The sequence below is a fragment of the Ranitomeya imitator genome, chromosome 7, assembly GCF_032444005.1.
Source record: "Ranitomeya imitator isolate aRanImi1 chromosome 7, aRanImi1.pri, whole genome shotgun sequence".
Lineage (NCBI taxonomy): Eukaryota > Metazoa > Chordata > Amphibia > Anura > Dendrobatidae > Ranitomeya > Ranitomeya imitator.
The window spans coordinates 120,017,722-120,035,136 of NC_091288.1; the positions used below are offsets into that span (position 1 = coordinate 120,017,722).

At 43.5% G+C, this 17,415-nt stretch overlaps 1 protein-coding gene across 18 annotated transcripts in view; it reads left to right on the top strand.

Moving 5' to 3' along the window:
• The window catches only part of GULP1 (GULP PTB domain containing engulfment adaptor 1), a 1,948,673-nt gene that overhangs the window by 1,169,596 nt on the left and 761,662 nt on the right, over positions 1-17,415 (top strand). For all 18 annotated transcript variants that reach the window (XR_011314670.1, XR_011314673.1, XR_011314671.1 and 15 more), the window contains one exon: positions 16,053-16,190. Coding sequence is in view for 12 of the 18 variants with exons in the window: in XM_069733778.1 (XP_069589879.1) it covers positions 16,053-16,190 (138 nt within the window). In the remaining 6 variants the exon portion in view is untranslated. The remainder of the gene's footprint in view (positions 1-16,052; positions 16,191-17,415) is intronic.

Consider the following 17,415-nt stretch of genomic DNA (forward strand, 5'->3'; position numbering starts at 1 on the left):
TCGTGTTTCAAGACGGAAACTCCAGTATCTGGTTAAGTGGAAGGGTTATGCTCAGGAAGATAATTCCTGGGTCTTTGCCTCTGATGTCCATGCTCCCGATCTTGTTCATGCCTTTCATATGGCTCATCCTGGTCGTCCTGGGGGCTCTGGTGAGGGTTCGGTGACCCCTCCTCAAGGGGGGGGTACTGTTGTGAATTCTGTGGCAGAGCTCCCTCCTGTGGCACTTCGGCTGATTCTCTCTGTGAGCTTCCGTTGGTGGAGGAAAGTGGTACTGCGGCTTCTGAGTTTCCTTCCTCAGGTGATGTGTTGAAGTCGTTAGGTGCTGCTCTATTTAACTCCACCTAGTGCTTTGATCCTGGCCTCCAGTCAATGTTCTAGTATTGGACCTGTTTCCTCCTGGATCGTTCCTGTGGCCTGCTGCTCTGCATAGCTAAGTTCTGCTTTGCTATTTTGTTTGCTGTTTTTTTCTGTCCAGCTTGTCTATTTGTTTTTTCCTGCTTGCTGGAAGCTCTGGGACGCAGAGGGTGTACCTCTGTGCTGTTAGTTCGGTACGGAGGGTCTTTTTGCCCCCTTTGCGTGGTTTTTGTAGGGTTTTGTGTTGACCGCAAAGTTACCTTTCCTATCCTCGCTCTGTTCAGAAAGTCGGGCCTCACTTTGCTAAATCTATTTCATCTCTACATTTGTCTTTTCATCTTAACTCACAGTCATTATATGTGGGGGCTGCCTTTTCCTTTGGGGTATTTCTCTGAGGCAAGGTAGGCTTATTTTCTTTCTTCAGGCTAGCTAGTTTCTCAGGCTGTGCCGAGTTGCATAGGGAGCGTTAGGCGCAATCCACGGCTGCCTCTAGTGTTGTTGGAGAGGATTAGGGATTGCGGTCAGCAGAGTTCCCACGTCTCAGAGCTCGTTCAATGTTTTTGGGTTATTGTCAGGTCACTGTATGTGCTCTGAACTCTATGTCCATTGTGGTACTGAATTACCTTATCATAACACTTCTGATGGTGATTAATTTGAGGGCAGTGCTACAAGCGATGGGGTGGAGCTGGTTTCATGGACTGCTTCTATCTCCACCCCAAAGATGATTCATGTTAGGGCAATGTTAAAACCTGTGAGGCGGAGCTTGTGTCTCTACTCCCTTTTGATTATTGGTGTGGTGTAATATGTGTATATATATTATATATATCTATATGTGTGTAGTGACCTCTGACATCTGTCTAGTGATAATGTAGCATCTGTCCTGAAGGCCAGTGGCACCTAGGTGTTAATATGTACTTCCTTGGGAAGAGTATTAATTCTGTCTCCATATCTCACCAGGGGGTCTAGCTAGAGCCAAGAACAAAGGAACACTTGACACCTCTGAGGTCTTGGAGGGGAGATGCTAAATGCTGCTTGAGGGAAGGTATCCCTGGGAACCATTTCACACATGTCTCCAGAGGAAAATAATATATATTCATTAGTAGCGCGGCCGTGGCCCAATCAAACAGGCAGCAGTTATGATATTGGCCTGAGGGGCCGGTCTAGAAACCTGACCTCAGACCAAAGTTATAAATTTAGGCTGCAGACAGAGAATGGGGTTCACATGATGAGGGCAGCCTGAAAAGCTGATGTGTTCCACAACTACATTCACCCCCCCTCAGGGAGCAGAAAGCAGACTACAATTTAGATGATTTCTGTAAGTTTCCTCCTCTTTATTTTATACTGTTTTGCATAAGTTGTATGTCTTTTTATTATCATATTTTTATACCTTTTCTTGTAAGCATTTAACCTTTTTTCTATTAAAGTATAAACTTTATTAAGTTGAACCTTGAATGTTCTAAAGAATCCATAGCCTAGAGGTGTGTGAGCCTTATGAGTGATAAACATATTTTGATTAGTTATTTCTGGGACTCATCACCCGTGTATTCGATGAGTGGTGGCAGCGTGTATGAGCGGGTGTGTGGCCTGGGTCGGTCTGTGATTTATGCTCCCATTACAGCATAGGACAGAGGTTGAATGCTGGACGGAGAGTGGGGAGATAGATTAACCCTTGCAGGCACAACCCAAAGTCACGTGTGAGAGCAGGCACGTGACAAATAAGTGACACCACAGAGCAGCGATCCGTGACAATTGGTGTGAGGGAGGTGCTACAAGCTGTGAGATGGCACTGCTGTCACTCGCTACATCTATCTCAAGTTGAGTCAACACTAATAGTGAGGCCATGAGGGGGCATTACAGTGGCAGGTGTGGCTGTGATTACAATTGTTAAAAGCCCTGTAGTATCGAGAGGTTTTAGAATTGAGTCTCAGGTGTGTCAGGGCCGGAGTGAGGCCTGACAACCCAAAGCATACACAGTGGTGCTGCTGTCCATGATGACTGGTCACGGATGTGGACAGGTCTTGTGCCTGAAGGTGAACCAGAGGTAGACTGTCCTGTGGCCGAAGGAAGGACTGGCATGTGTCACAGCTGCAGACAGGAGGATGTCAAGGTCTGTGTACCGCTGTGAGTAGAGACTGTGATACAGCGGTGCAGGACACCCATGGAACTAGTCAGAGGAGGACTAGCATGTGTAGTTACGTGTTATGAACTGGTGGTTTAGGAGCAACATGGGACGAGCTCTGAAGGAGGTGGTACCTGTACTGACCGCAGTTCCTAAGCTCAACACAACACTAGAAGTAGCCGTGGGATGTTCCTGTCACTCCCTAGACACCTCGTCACAGCCTGAGAACTAACTACCCCTAAAGATAGAAACAGGAAAGCTAGAATGTACAGAACAATTAAGTCCACAACATGTGGACAGAAAAGAGCAAAACAAGGACTTATCTTTGCTGAACTGGTCAGGATATCAGGGAAATCCAAGCAGAGATTTGAATCCAACCAGGAACCATTGACAAGTGGCACAAGCTGAAATAAAGAGCCGGGCTAAATAGCCGAGCAGAATAGAAAATCAATGGAAGCAGCTGCTGACTGCTAAACCCAAGGATCAGCCATTCCACTTAAAACCACCAGAGGGAGCCCAAGAGCAGAACTCACAAAAGTGCCACTTACAACCACCGGAGGGAGCCCAAGAGCGGAATTCACAACAGTACCCCCCCTTGAGGATGGATCACCGAACCCTCACCAGAGCCCCCAGGCCGATCAGGACGAGCCAAGGGAAAAGCACAAACCAAATCGGTGGCATGGATATCGGAGGCAACAACCCAAGAATTATCCTCCTGGCCATAACCCTTCCACTTGACAAGATACTGAAGCCTCCGCCTCGAAAAACGAGAATCCAAAATTTTCTCAACCTCATATTCCAACTCTCCCTCAACCAACACCGGGGCAGGAGGATTAACCGAGGGAACAACGGGCACCACATATCTCCGTAACAAAGATCTATGGAAAACATTATGAATGGCAAAAGAGGCTGGAATAGCCAAACGAAAAGACACCGGATTGATAATTTCAGAAATCTTATAAGGACCAATAAACCGAGGCTTAAACTTAGGGGAAGAAACCTTCATAGGAACATGACGAGAAGACAACCAAACCAAATCACCCACACGAAGCCGTGGACCAACACACCGACGGCGGTTAGCAAAACGTTGAGCCTTTTCCTGAGACAACGTCAAATTGTCTACCACATGAGTCCAAATCTGCTGCAGCCTGTCCACCACAGAATCCACACCAGGACAATCAGAAGGCTCAACCTGCCCCGAAGAAAAACGAGGATGAAAACCAAAATTACAAAAGAAAGGTGAAACCAAAGTAGCCGAACTAGCCCTATTATTAAGGGCAAACTCGGCCAACGGCAAGAAAGCCACCCAATCATCCTGATCAGCAGACGCAAAGCATCTCAAATAGGTTTCCAAGGTCTGATTAGTTCGCTCAGTTTGGCCATTTGTCTGAGGATGAAACGCCGAAGAAAAAGACAAATCAATGCCCATCCTAGCACAAAAGGCCCGCCAAAACCTAGAAACAAACTGAGAACCTCTGTCAGACACAATATTCTCCGGAATGCCATGCAAATGAACCACATGCTGAAAAAACAATGAAACCAAATCTGAGGAGGAAGGCAACTTAGGCAAAGGTACCAGATGGACCATTTTAGAGAACCGATCACAAACCACCCAGATAACAGACATCTTCTGGGAAACAGTAAGATCCGAAATAAAATCCATGGAAATATGCATCCAGGGCCTCTCAGGGACCGGCAAAGGCAAAAGCAACCCACTAGCGCGGGAACAGCAAGGCGTGGCCCGGGCGCAAGTCCCACAGGATTGCACAAAAGCACGCACATCCCGCGACAAGGAAGGCCACCAAAAGGACCTAGCAACCAAATCTCTGGTACCAAAAATCCCAGGATGACCAGCCAACACTGAACAATGAACCTCAGAAATTACCTTACTTGTCCATCTATCAGGAACAAACAGCTTCCCCACTGGACAGCGGTCAGGTTTATCAGCCTGAAATTCCTGAAGCACCCGCCGCAAATCAGGGGAGATGGCAGAAAGAATCACCCCTTCCTTAAGAATGCCAACCGGCTCAAGGACTCCAGGAGAATCAGCCAAAAAACTCCTAGAGAGGGCATCAGCCTTAACATTCTTAGATCCCGGAAGATACGAGACCACAAAATCAAAACGGGAGAAAAACAGGGACCATCGAGCCTGTCTAGGGTTCAGCCACTTGGCCGACTCGAGGTAAATCAGATTCTTATGATCAGTCAAGACCACAACGCGGTGCTTGGCTCCCTCAAACCAATGTCGCCACTCCTCAAATGCCCACTTCATAGCCAACAACTCACGATTGCCGACGTCATAATTGCGCTCCGCAGGCGAAAACTTTCTGGAAAAAAAAGCACACGGTTTCATCAAAGAACCATCAGAATTCCTCTGAGACAAAACGGCCCCTGCCCCAATCTCAGAAGCGTCAACCTCAACCTGAAAAGGAAGAGAAACATCCGGCTGACGCAACACAGGGGCAGAAGAAAATCGGCGTTTAAGCTCCTGAAAAGCCTCAACAGCCGCAGAGGACCAATTTGTCACATAAACAGTAAGGTGCTTAACCACACTGGAAAAGTTGGCAATGAAACGGCGATAGAAATTAGCAAAGCCCAAAAATTTCTGAAGGCTCTTCACAGATGTGGGTTGAATCCAGTCATGAATGGCTTGGACCTTAACAGGATTCATTTCCATAGACGAGGGAGAAAAAATAAAACCCAAAAAAGAGACCTTCTGAACTCTGAATAGGCACTTAGACCCCTTCACAAATAAAGCATTATCACGAAGGATCTGGAATACCATCCTGACCTGCTTCACATGAGACTCCCAATCATCGGAAAAAATCAAAATATCATCCAAATATACAACCATGAATTTATCAAGATAATTGCGGAAAATATCATGCATGAAGGATTGGAACACAGATGGAGCATTAGAGAGCCCGAATGGCATCACAAGGTATTCAAAATGGCCTTCGGGCGTATTAAATGCAGTTTTCCATTCGTCACCATGTTTAATACGAACAAGATTATATGCCCCTCGAAGGTCAATCTTAGTAAACCAACTAGCCCCCTTAATCCGAGCAAACAAATCAGAAAGCAAAGGCAAGGGGTATTGGAATTTGACCGTGATCTTATTAAGAAGACGATAATCTATACAGGGTCTCAAGGAGTTATCCTTCTTAGCAACAAAAAAGAAACCCGGTCCCAATGGTGACGACGACGGCCGAATATGCCCCTTCTCCAAAGACTCCTTAACATAACTCCGCATGGCGGCATGCTCTGGCACAGACAGATTGAAAAGTTGGCCCTTAGGGAACTTGCAGCCAGGAACCAAGTCAATAGCACAATCACAGTCCCTGTGCGGTTGAAGTGAACTGGACTTAGGCTCATCAAATACATCCTGGAAATCCGACAAAAACTCGGACCTCAGAAGAGGGGGAAGAGGAAATTGACATAAAAGGAACGTCACTATGTACCCCTTGACAACCCCAACTAGTCACAGACATAGTTTTCCAATCCAGCACCGGATTATGTTCCTGTAACCATGGAAAACCTAGTACAACAACATCATGCAGGTTATGCAACACCAGAAAACGGCAATCTTCCTGATGTGCTGGAGCCATGTACATGGTCATCTGTGTCCAGTACTGAGGTTTATCCTTGGCCAATGGTGTAGCATCAATGCCCCTCAAAGGAATAGGGCTCTGCAAAGGCTGCAAGGAAAAACCACAGCGCCTGGCGAATTCTAAGTCCATTAAGTTCAGGGCAGCGCCTGAATCCACAAATGCCATGACAGAAAAGGACGATAATGAGCAAATCAGGGTCACAGATAAGAGAAATTTAGGCTGTACAGTACTGATGGTAACAGACCTAGCGACCCTCTTAGTACGCTTAGGGCAATCAGAAATAACATGAGCAGAATCACCACAGTAAAAACACAGCCTATTCTGACGTCTGAATTCCTGCAGTTCTGTTCTAGTCAAAATCCTATCACATTGCATAGGCTCAGGACTCTGCTCAGAGGACACTGCCATATGGTGCACAGCTTTGCGCTCGCGCAGACGCCGATCAATCTGAATGGCTAGAGACATAGATTCGCTCAAACCAGCAGGCGTAGGGAAGCCCACCATAACATCTTTAAGGGCTTCAGAAAGACCTTTTCTGAAAATTGCAGCCAGAGCATCCTCATTCCATTTAGTGAGCACAGACCATTTTCTAAATTTCTGGCAGTATAATTCTGCCGCTTCCTGACCTTGACACAGGGCCAACAGGGTTTTTTCTGCATGATCCACAGAATTAGGTTCATCATACAATGATCCGAGCGCTTGAAAAAATGCATCTACATTCAGCAATGCCGGATCCCCTGATTCAAGGGAGAATGCCCAGTCCTGAGGGTCACCACGCAGCAAGGATATGATGATTTTAACTTGCTGAATGGGATCACCAGAAGAACGGGGTTTCAAAGCAAAAAACAATTTGCAGTTATTTTTAAAGTTCAAAAACTTGGATCTGTCCCAAAAAACAAATCAGGAGTAGAAATTTTAGGCTCTAAAGCCAGAGTCTGGACAACATAATCTTGGATACTCTGTACACTTGCAGCAAGTTGATCCACACGAGAAAACAAACCCTGAACATCCATGCCAGCGCCAAAATCCTGCACCACCCAGAGATTAAGATGAAAAAAAAAGACAAAACATGGTGCAGAAAAAAAAATGGCTCAGAATTTTTTTTTCCTTCTTTTGAGATGCATTTAATTCATTTTTGGCCACTTGTACTGTTATGAACTGGTGCTTTAGGAGCAACATGGGACGAGCTCTGAAGGAGGTGGTACCTGTACTGACCGCAGTTCCTAAGCTCAACACAACACTAGAAGTAGCCGTGGGATGTTCCTGTCACTCCCTAGACACCTCGTCACAGCCTGAGAACTAACTACCTCATAAGATAGAAACAGGAAAGCTATCTTGCCTCAAAGAAAATCCCCAAAGGATAGAAAACCCCCCACAAATAATGACTGTGAGTGGAGAGGGAAAAGACATACGTAGAATGAAACCAGGATGTAGCAAAGGAGGCCAGTCTAGCTAGATAGATAGGACATAACAGAATACTGTGCGGTCAGTATTAAAAACTAGAAAAATCCACACAGAGTTTACAAAAATCTCCACACCTGACTAAAGGTGTGGAGGGTAAATCTGCTTCCCAGAGCTTCCAGCTTAACTGAATAAATCCATACTGACAAGCTGGACAAAAACATAGAATGTACAGAATAATTAAGTTCACAACATGTGGACAGAAAAGAGCAAAGCAAGGACTTATCTTTGCTGAACTGGTCAGGATATCAGGGAAATCCAAGCAGAGATGTGAATCCAACCAGGAACCATTGACAAGTGGCACTGGCTGAAGGGCAGAGCCAGGCAAAAAAGCCGAGCAGAAAGACAATCAGTGGAAGCAGCTGCAGACTGCTAAATCCAAGGAGCAGCCACTCCACTTAAAACCACCAGAGGGAGCCCAAGAGCAGAACTCACAAAAGTGCCACTTACAACCACCGGAGGGAGCCCAAGAGCGGAATTGAACTGGTGTGAACTGAACACTGAAGTTATGTGCATTTAAGTTATATGCTTGGAACCTTTTCTGTGTGAAGATAACGCATTAAAGAGACTTTTATGTTTGAACTTTGTGGGTCACTGCCTCTTCACTGCTACAGGTGCCTTACACCAGCATATATCCAAGTGCAATTACCGGGTGCTATTGGGTGCTTGGAGGATGTGGAGACAGATGAATAGGAGGGATCAGATTATGGTTAACATTTAGAAGGAGGGAGTAGGGGAGAGTTAGGTTAGTGAGTTGAGGTGAGGTTATAGGCCTGTGTAAAGATATGTTTTTAAAGCATGCTTAAAACATGGAGGATAGGTATTAGTCAGATTGTTTGAGATAATGCATTCTAGAACACTGGCCCAGCTCGAGAGAAGTTTTGGAGACGGAGGAGCGAGGTTTGGATTATGGAGTATGTTAGTCTTAGATCAGTTGGTTCAGAATGGAGGGCATGGTTAGGGTATCATTTCATGTAAGACCCCCTTCACAAGTCTTGATGATACTAGTACTGGAAAGCCCAGTACTGGTGCTATCAGTCTTAAGTGTCCATGTGACATACTTGTGTATGTGTGCGGCGTCTGTATTCCATTGGTTTGTACATGTGTGTCATTCATGTGCAACATACTGGAATTCAGAGCAAAAAAATAATGATTTTTTTGTGTTAAAGGTTTGCAAACTTTGCAAAGACCCTTTATATATAGATTGGAGATACATACAGTAGATAGATACAGTAGATAGGCATCTAATTTAATGACACCAGGACATATTACAAAGAATTCCACCCTTTAGTGCCTTGCAGGTAGCCCTAATGTTACAGCTATTAAAGGGACTCTGTCACCTGAATTTGGAGGGAACAATTTTCAGCCATGGAGGCGGGGTTTTCGGGTGTTTGATTCACCCTTTCCTTACCCGCTGGCTGCATGCTGGCTGCAATATTGGATTGAAGTTCATTCTCTGTCCTCCATAGTACACGCCTGCGCAAGGCAACATTGTTCCCTCCAAATTCAGGTGACAGAGTCCCTTTAAGCTAATAAATATATAAAAAGAACTCGATGTGTCCCCCATTTTTTATTACCAGCAAAGGTAAAGCGGAAAGCTGTGAGCTGATATTATCAGGCTGGAAAGGTCCATGGTTATTGGGCCCTTCCCAGGTTAAATATAGCAACCCACAGCTGCCTCAGAAGTGGCACATTTGCTAAGTGGGTTAATGGACATTGGGGTTGATATCAGCTGTGAATTGTTCATAATCACGGCTGACATCAAGTCCTGTTGTTAGTAATGGAGAGGTGTCTATCAGGAAACCATATTACTAATCTAGTACTAAAAAGATAACAATGTGAAAACACATATATGCGTGCTGCCCCATAGATTATAACCGGTATGCGTACCGGAGAAGGGGGCCTAAGTGAGAGCTCTGGTGAAGAATTTCTTTATTCTGTGCACATTAGGCAATGCTGTGGTACAGGCATATATGTGCTCAGCAGCACTGTCCACTCCTGACATATCAGATGATAAAACCTGATTATCCAAGCCTAATAAGTGAACTTCAACTAGAACTTTTTATATGATAGCAAAAAGTGAAAAAACGGCACCAAACTGTGGACTGCAGTCTGAATCAGTCCTTAATATTAAGCATACCACATACATACATGCATAATGATGAGCTAAGTGGTGCATGAAAATGTTTTGAAGAACAATTGTATCCAATATTGAAAAAATAAACAGCACTTGCCATTGCTTCCTAAAAAGGGTTATTGTCCTTTATTTCATGTGGCGGAACAATCCTTTAACATGAAGGGGAGGGGAGAGTAAAGGAGGACAACAGGCGTTTTGCACCAATCTCAGCGCTTATGCGGGTCTAATCCTGCAGAAATGCTGTGATAGCTGCGAATCGGCTGCTGACCTCCTTCACTTCCCCACCTCCCCCTGTCTGTTAAAGGATTGTACCCCCACATGAAATAAAGATATGTCTTGTTCTTCATATTAGAAAAAAAATATTTAGAAATAAAAGTTTTCTGGACCAATCTTCAAATTGGCTTGTTGACATTTTTGTTGATTCTTTTTTACATAATTGTTTTTTGTGAACATAAGAAAAAAGAAAGATGATGGTTTCGGTCAATGAATAAAAACATAACCAGAATTTCAAATAAAAATGTTCTGCTCATGTTATAAGGTTTTTGCATATTTAATATATCCATCCACTCCACCTTACCATGTCTCCTCTGCCCGTTGATGGTAATGCCTTTTATGAATTATGACATAACTCACAGAATATACAGTAATCTTCCCATTCTCCTAAAACATAGAATATTTTATATATTTTTTTCAATTGGTCTAAAGATTCTTGGATAAAAACTGCAGTTTTAGGCATAAAACACTTGATGGCAATAGCGTAGCATAAATGGTTATCCAAACTTTCTATTCTTTTCATCAGTGTTCAATGCACATTAATATCTGATATTTCTGCGTAATGTGACTATGATTTACTGTGAACCTTCTTATCACTGTACTGTTCTTGGCATCTGAAACACAACTAGTGTCCAGTGCATTACTGCCCGTCTTATCCGGAGATCAATAGTCTCCATGGTTTCCTTGTTCTGGCAGATGTGACTAGTTGCTATGGATAGCTGTAAAAATAAAAACAATTGTACTCAAACTTTAACTCTGGGTCTCAACTCATCACAATCCAGTTCTGCATTACTAAGTATTTGTAATAACACCGCAGACAAGACATCATCTCATGCCACGTAGATGAAATTTTGTCCGAGTTCATACAAAAGCTAAATCAAAGAAATAGAGGATATACGAGATATAGGGTGTGGTGCAACGAGGTTGGTGCAGTGTGACAGACAGGCAGTGACCCAGGAAAGTTCAAAGTAAACGTAGTTTAATGTCCAAATCTCACAACATAAACAGCACACAGAATCCTCCGGATCACAGCCGGGAAACAAGATAGTCCATAATCGGGTCCCTTTTGCCGTGGGTGTCTACACCGCCGGATACACTGATGGGTGAAAGGCCCTTTTGCTCCACTTGGCTTTGTGTTGCTCCACACAGGGTGAGCTCTGCAGAGTCTCCTGCTCTACGCACTTGCAAAACCAAAACTGACACACCCAACCCTCTGCTGCAGGGTTTTGATAAGGAAACTGTGGCCGTATGCAACATGGAAGACCCGGCTGGGAGGAAACGGACCGCACCGCTACCATCCTGAAGTCAATTTGAAAAATAAAAAAGCCATGGCAGGTTTTCCTAAATCTGCCTTGGACAAATAGCTTGCCCAAAACCAACACTTACTTTTATTTTGCATTGCAATTACAGCTATGCCTGTGACTGCAATGCACTCCTGCGGCCTCAACATGATTCTGTGCGCATCCTGGGGGACATATAGCAACCCTCGCATATGACACCAGTCACTTCTTTAAAAGGGTTATAGAGTAGGGATATAGAGGATATAGGATTATAGAGTAGCGATATAGGGTTATAGAGTAGGGATATAGGGTTATAGAGTAGGAAAATAGGGTTATAGAGTAGGGATTTGGGATATAGGGAATGTAGGGTTATAGAGTAGAAATATAGAGGATATAGGGGGATATAGGGTTATAGAGTAGGGACTTGGGATATATGGTTATAGAGTAGGGATATAGGGAATACAGGGTTATAGAGTAGGGATATAGAGTTATAGAGTAGGGATATAGGGAATATAGGGTTATAGAGTAGGGATATAGGGAATATAGGGTTATAGAGAAGGGATATAGAGTACAAGCATCCAAAAGATACACAGGATCCCGGCCATATGGAAATCCCAATAACAAGAAGCACAGACTGTGCAGATGTTTATTGGTGGTAGTATGCTTCAGCCTGAAACAAGGACTGTGGCCCAGGAGCAGCACCATCTGGTTCAGGGTCATGTCTAGCACTGCAACTTACCCAATTCAACTTGATGGAGCTGAGCTAAGCCTAAAATGGCTTAACAATTAAGGACAGAATACACAGGAATATCTTTGATTTGACGAGGACCTCTCACCAGGTCAGAGGTGGCCAGTTTTTGCTCTTACATTCTCAATGCTTGTTTTTTGTTTGTATCCTAATCATATGATTCAATGAGATGTGGTCCTTTTTCTTAGGGCTAATTCATATGGTCTTTACAAGAGGACACAGTAATAATGCAAAGCAGTTTCAAAACGCACCCCGTAGAATTTTGTGAGTCACACCCCCTTGTAAAGAAAAATTCGCACGGAAACAAGGCTTATATGTCTGAAACCTTATAGCCGATTTTACAAAAATGGAATACTCATGGAAGCCGTGGAAATAAAATAAAAGAAAAATCTGGCCACTTATCCTGGTGACAGGTCCCCTTCTACACCATTAAGCTATGTGCACAGGTTAAGCATTTGGTGCAGAAATTTCTGCACCATTTCTGCATCTCTCGGCAACAAAAATGCTGAGTAAATTAGGCACGTTTTGACCTCCTTTTTCATGCATTTTTTACATGCATTTTCCTCATTCATTAGTATGGGTGAAATCTGCACAAAAATGCTGAAAGAATTGGCATGCTGTAGATGTATGATTTGTATGATCAAATCTGCAAGTCACTAATAATCAACGTGTGCACGACACTTCAGGATTCTCAATCACTTTGCTTGCACTAGGAATCTTTTCAGGTTTTCTGACAAATCTGTGCAGAATTAAATGCGGTAAATCTGCAGTGTGTACACAGGTCCTTAGGGCATCACCAATATGCTATATTTGCACATTTAACACTGTCTCCACCTTTTAAGATAACTACAGAATATTTTATAGTCTGTCACCCCCAAAACTCAAATGCAACCATTTATACATTAATATAGGGGACTTTGCCCTTATAAAATCATACCGGTAGTGGAGATTTTACTTAGTTTGTTTTACATAAAAACACTTTTTATATATATACTAAATGGTGGCCCGATTCTAACGCATCGGGTATTCTAGAATATGCATGTCCACGTAGTATATTGCCCAGTCACGTAGTATATTGCCTAGCTACGTAGTATATTGCCCAGTCACGTAGTATATTGTCCAGTCACGTAGTATATTGCACAGCGACGTAGTATATTGCCCAGCTATGTAGTATATTGCCCTGCCACGTAGTATATTACCCAGTCACGTAGTATATTGCCCAGTCACGTAGTATATTACCCAGTCACGTAGTATATTGCCCAGCCATGTAGTATATTGCCCAGTCACGTAGTATATTGCCCAGCCACGTAGTATATTGCCCAGCCACGTAGTATATTGCCCAGTCACGTAGTATATTGCCCAGCTACGTAGTATATTGCCCAGTGACGTAGTATATTGCCCAGCCATGTAGTATATTGCCCAGTCACGTAGTATATTGCCCAGCCACATAGTATATTGCCCAGCCACATAGTATATTGCCCAGCCACGTAGTATATTGCCCAGCCACGTAGTATATTGCCCTGCCACGTAGTATATTGCCCAGCCATGTAGTATTTTGCCCAGCCATGTAGTATATTGCCCAGCCATGTAGTATATTGACCAGCCACATAGTATATTGCCCAGCTACGTAGTATATTGCCCAGCCATGTAGTATATTGCCTAGTCACATAGTATATTGCCCAGCCATGTAGTATATTGCCCAGTCACGTAGTATATTGCCCAGCCACATAGTATATTGCCCAGCCACATAGTATATTGCCCAGCCACGTAGTATATTGCCCAGCTACGTAGTATATTGCCCTGCCACATAGTATATTGCCCAGCCATGTAGTATTTTGCCCAGCCATGTAGTATATTGCCCAGCCATGTAGTATATTGCCCAGCCACATAGTATATTGCCCAGCTACGTAGTATATTGCCCAGCCATGTAGTATATTGCCTAGTCACGTAGTATATTGCCCAGCCACGTAGTATATTGCCCTGCCACATAGTATATTGCCCAGTCATGTAGTATATTGCCCAGTCACGTAGTATATTGCCCAGCCATGTAGTATATTGCCCAGCCACATAGTATATTGCCCAGCCACATAGTATATTGCCCAGCCACATAATATATTGCCCAGCTACGTAGTATATTGCCAAGCCATGTAGTATATTGCCCAGTCACGTAATATATTGCCCAGTCACGTAATATATTGCCCAATCACGTAGTATACTGCCCAGCTACGTAGTATACCGCACAGAGCCACGTAGTATATTGCCCAGCCACGTAGTATATAACAGTGGCCACTTAATATATAGCACAGCCCACATAGTATATAACACTGCCTATGTAGTATACAGCACAGAGCCACGAGGTATGTAACACAGCCCACGTAGTATACAGCAATGTGGGCACCATATCCCTGTTAAAAAAAATAATTAAAATAAAAAATAGTTATATACTCACCCTAAGGCGGGATCCACCGAAGCTCCGGCGATACGCGCACGGCTGCCGCCATCTTCCGTTCCCAGGATGCATTGCGAAATTACCAGATGACTTAGCGGTCTCGCGAGACCGCTAAGTATTCTGGGTAATTTCGCAATGCATCTATGGGAACGGAAGATTGCGGAGGCCGCGCACGGCTCAGCAGACAACGGAGGGTGAGTATAGCAGGTTTTTTGTTTTTTATTATTTTTCACATGACATTTTTTTACAATTGATGCCGCATAGGCAGCATCAATAGTAAAAGGTTGGGGACACACAGGGTTAATACCAGCGGTAACGGAGTGCGTTACCTGCGGCATAACTGCCGGGCAGTGACTGCGGGGAGTAAGGAGCGGCCATTTTCTTCCGGACTGTGCCCGTCGCTGATTGGTCATGGCTTTTTTGCCACGACCAATCAGCGACTTGGATTTCCTTGACAGACAGAGGCCGCAACCAATGAATATCCGTGACAGACAGAAAGACAGACAGAAAGACGGAAGTGACCCTTAGACAATTATATAGCATGGCCAAGGGTCCTTACACTTTTCTGCCCCCTCAGTTGCAATTCTCCACAACTCCCCTTATGATGATTGATAACACTCACTTTGGAGAACTGCATCAATGGAATCCTAAGCCTGCACACTGACACTGCAGGGAGAGCACACACAGTATCAGTTCTCCCTCCTTTTGCTTTCAGCAGCACTCACTGCACACAGGATTTATGCCGATGGCCACAGAGTGATGAGGGTGGCATACACTGTCACTACAGGAGCCCAGCAAGTGCGGGCACATACAGTGTTACTATACAAACCAGGATTGAACTGTGGCCCTTATGCTGTAAAAAAGAAGCACTGCCAGGAAAATTCATTATAACCTTTACTTGTGGCTGCATACTTGTTATTTACCCCAAAATGTCACATGATGGTTACAAAAACTGCCATAACACATGTGAAGAGTGGATCTGTTATTCTTTATTACGCCCCCTACTGGAGTAAGGCTGCAACTTTTAAAAGTCACAATTGGTAAATCTGGTGTTACTTTTTTGTGCACCGCACCCAGAGAAAACACCCACTTTTAAACACTGGAACGATCAGTGTAAAATAGAAGTTTTTGCTATTTTTGTGCAAAGAAAAAGGCATTTTTTCTTGCCAATAACTCGTGCAAAATTCCTCCCCCAGTGTCCTTAACTTTTCACAAGCTGCATAGACCCTGAATGAGACCAAAGCTGCCCCTGAAGATGGACACATTCGTCATAGACTATATTTTCTTGTAATCTTAGCTGCCTCCATCACGTTTATCAACGTGAAAAATAACGTCCTCCCACACTCCAGACTACAGATTTTACTAACAAGGTCTGAATAGTTTCCAGGGGTCTGGAGACTAATTGGGAGGGGCAGAAACCATATGTTTTCTATGGAAACCTGCCACATACATTGTGTGGATTTTGCAGTTTTTAGTGAAGAACTGGTTTAGAACCAAAAATCTGAAATAAAACCATGGCGGCGATGTTATGTGGAGAGATGTGACAGCGTTTTACGTTATGTTTGTGCTTTTATGTTTTCCTGTGGTTTATGCTGGCTGATTTCTGTCTTTTGTACATAGGAGGTGCTACACAACTGCCAGCTACACAGGATATCATTTTGTGCTGATGATAAAACAGACAAAAGGATTTTTACATTCATATGCAAGGATTCCGAGTCCAATAAACACTTGTGTTATGTGTTCGACAGCGAGAAGTGTGTAAGTATGCCAGATGTTATAGGGCGTTCCTTTGTCTTACATGGAAAGGGATTGGCTTGGCTGAAGATTGTTATAACACTGGGGATCAGATGAAATCTGCAGATGTTTGTCTTCATGAATGGCTCCAACTTGAGAAAACAGATCAAGATGTTACATATGTATTTCTTCCCATGCTGGGCTTCATGCTTCTCTAATTTAGGGTTTCTTTGCCCTTTGTGTGACAGTTTCCCTTTTTTGTGCAGAAGTGAAAATGACAATTTTTCCAGATTAAACAATGCAGAGAAAAAAATCTGAGTTTAAGGGTATGTGAACACGTTCAGGTTTTTTTGCAGTTTTTTTTTGCATTTTTTCGTGATAAAAACGCGATAAAACTGCATTAGAAACCGCAGACATATGCATCCTATCATTTAGAATGCATTCTGCAATTTTTGTGCACATGATGCGTTTCTTGCCACGAAAAAATCGCATCGCGGTAAAAAAAGCAGCATGTTCATTAATTTTGCGGATTTTCTGTGTTTTTGCCGCTATTCTATGCATTTGGGAAAAAACGCACAAAAAAACGCGTGAAAAAACACAAAAGAAACGCATGAAAAAATGCGGATTTCTGGCAGAAATGTCCGTTTTTTGTCAGGAAAATTTCTGCAAGAAATCCTGACGTGTGCACATACCCTTATGTTTTCTTTTTTTACAATTCTGAAGAAAGTCCTAATAGACCTGTAGGTTGCACATTACAAACATATCAGCCGATTATAGATTACTAGATGGCAGCCTGATTCTAAAGAATCGGGAGTCTAGAATCCATATATACTTTATTTATTCAAATGTAAGAATAATACAATTAATAAATAATAGTAAGAAAGAACAAAAAATGGCTGCACTCACCAGCTCTTGACAATTCTTGTTATTTAAGGTACAGTTACACAGGATCCATGAACATGCTTATGAGGGGAGGGATGAAAGACATCAGACGACAACTTTCTGCATCATTACCATACTTTATATCAGACCTGATCTTACGTGCACCATCAGCAGCTTTGGGCTCTGTGTCATTAGTATACTTAACAGTATCCAGGCACTTGCATCTATCCTCTGTACTCTTGTTAGCACGCTGTTTGCGCTTACGTGCGGCATCGGCGTCTTTTTGCTCTGCATTATTAGTATACTTTCTATCAGACCTAATCTTACGTGCGCCATCAGCAGCTTTGGGCTCTGGGTCATTAGTATC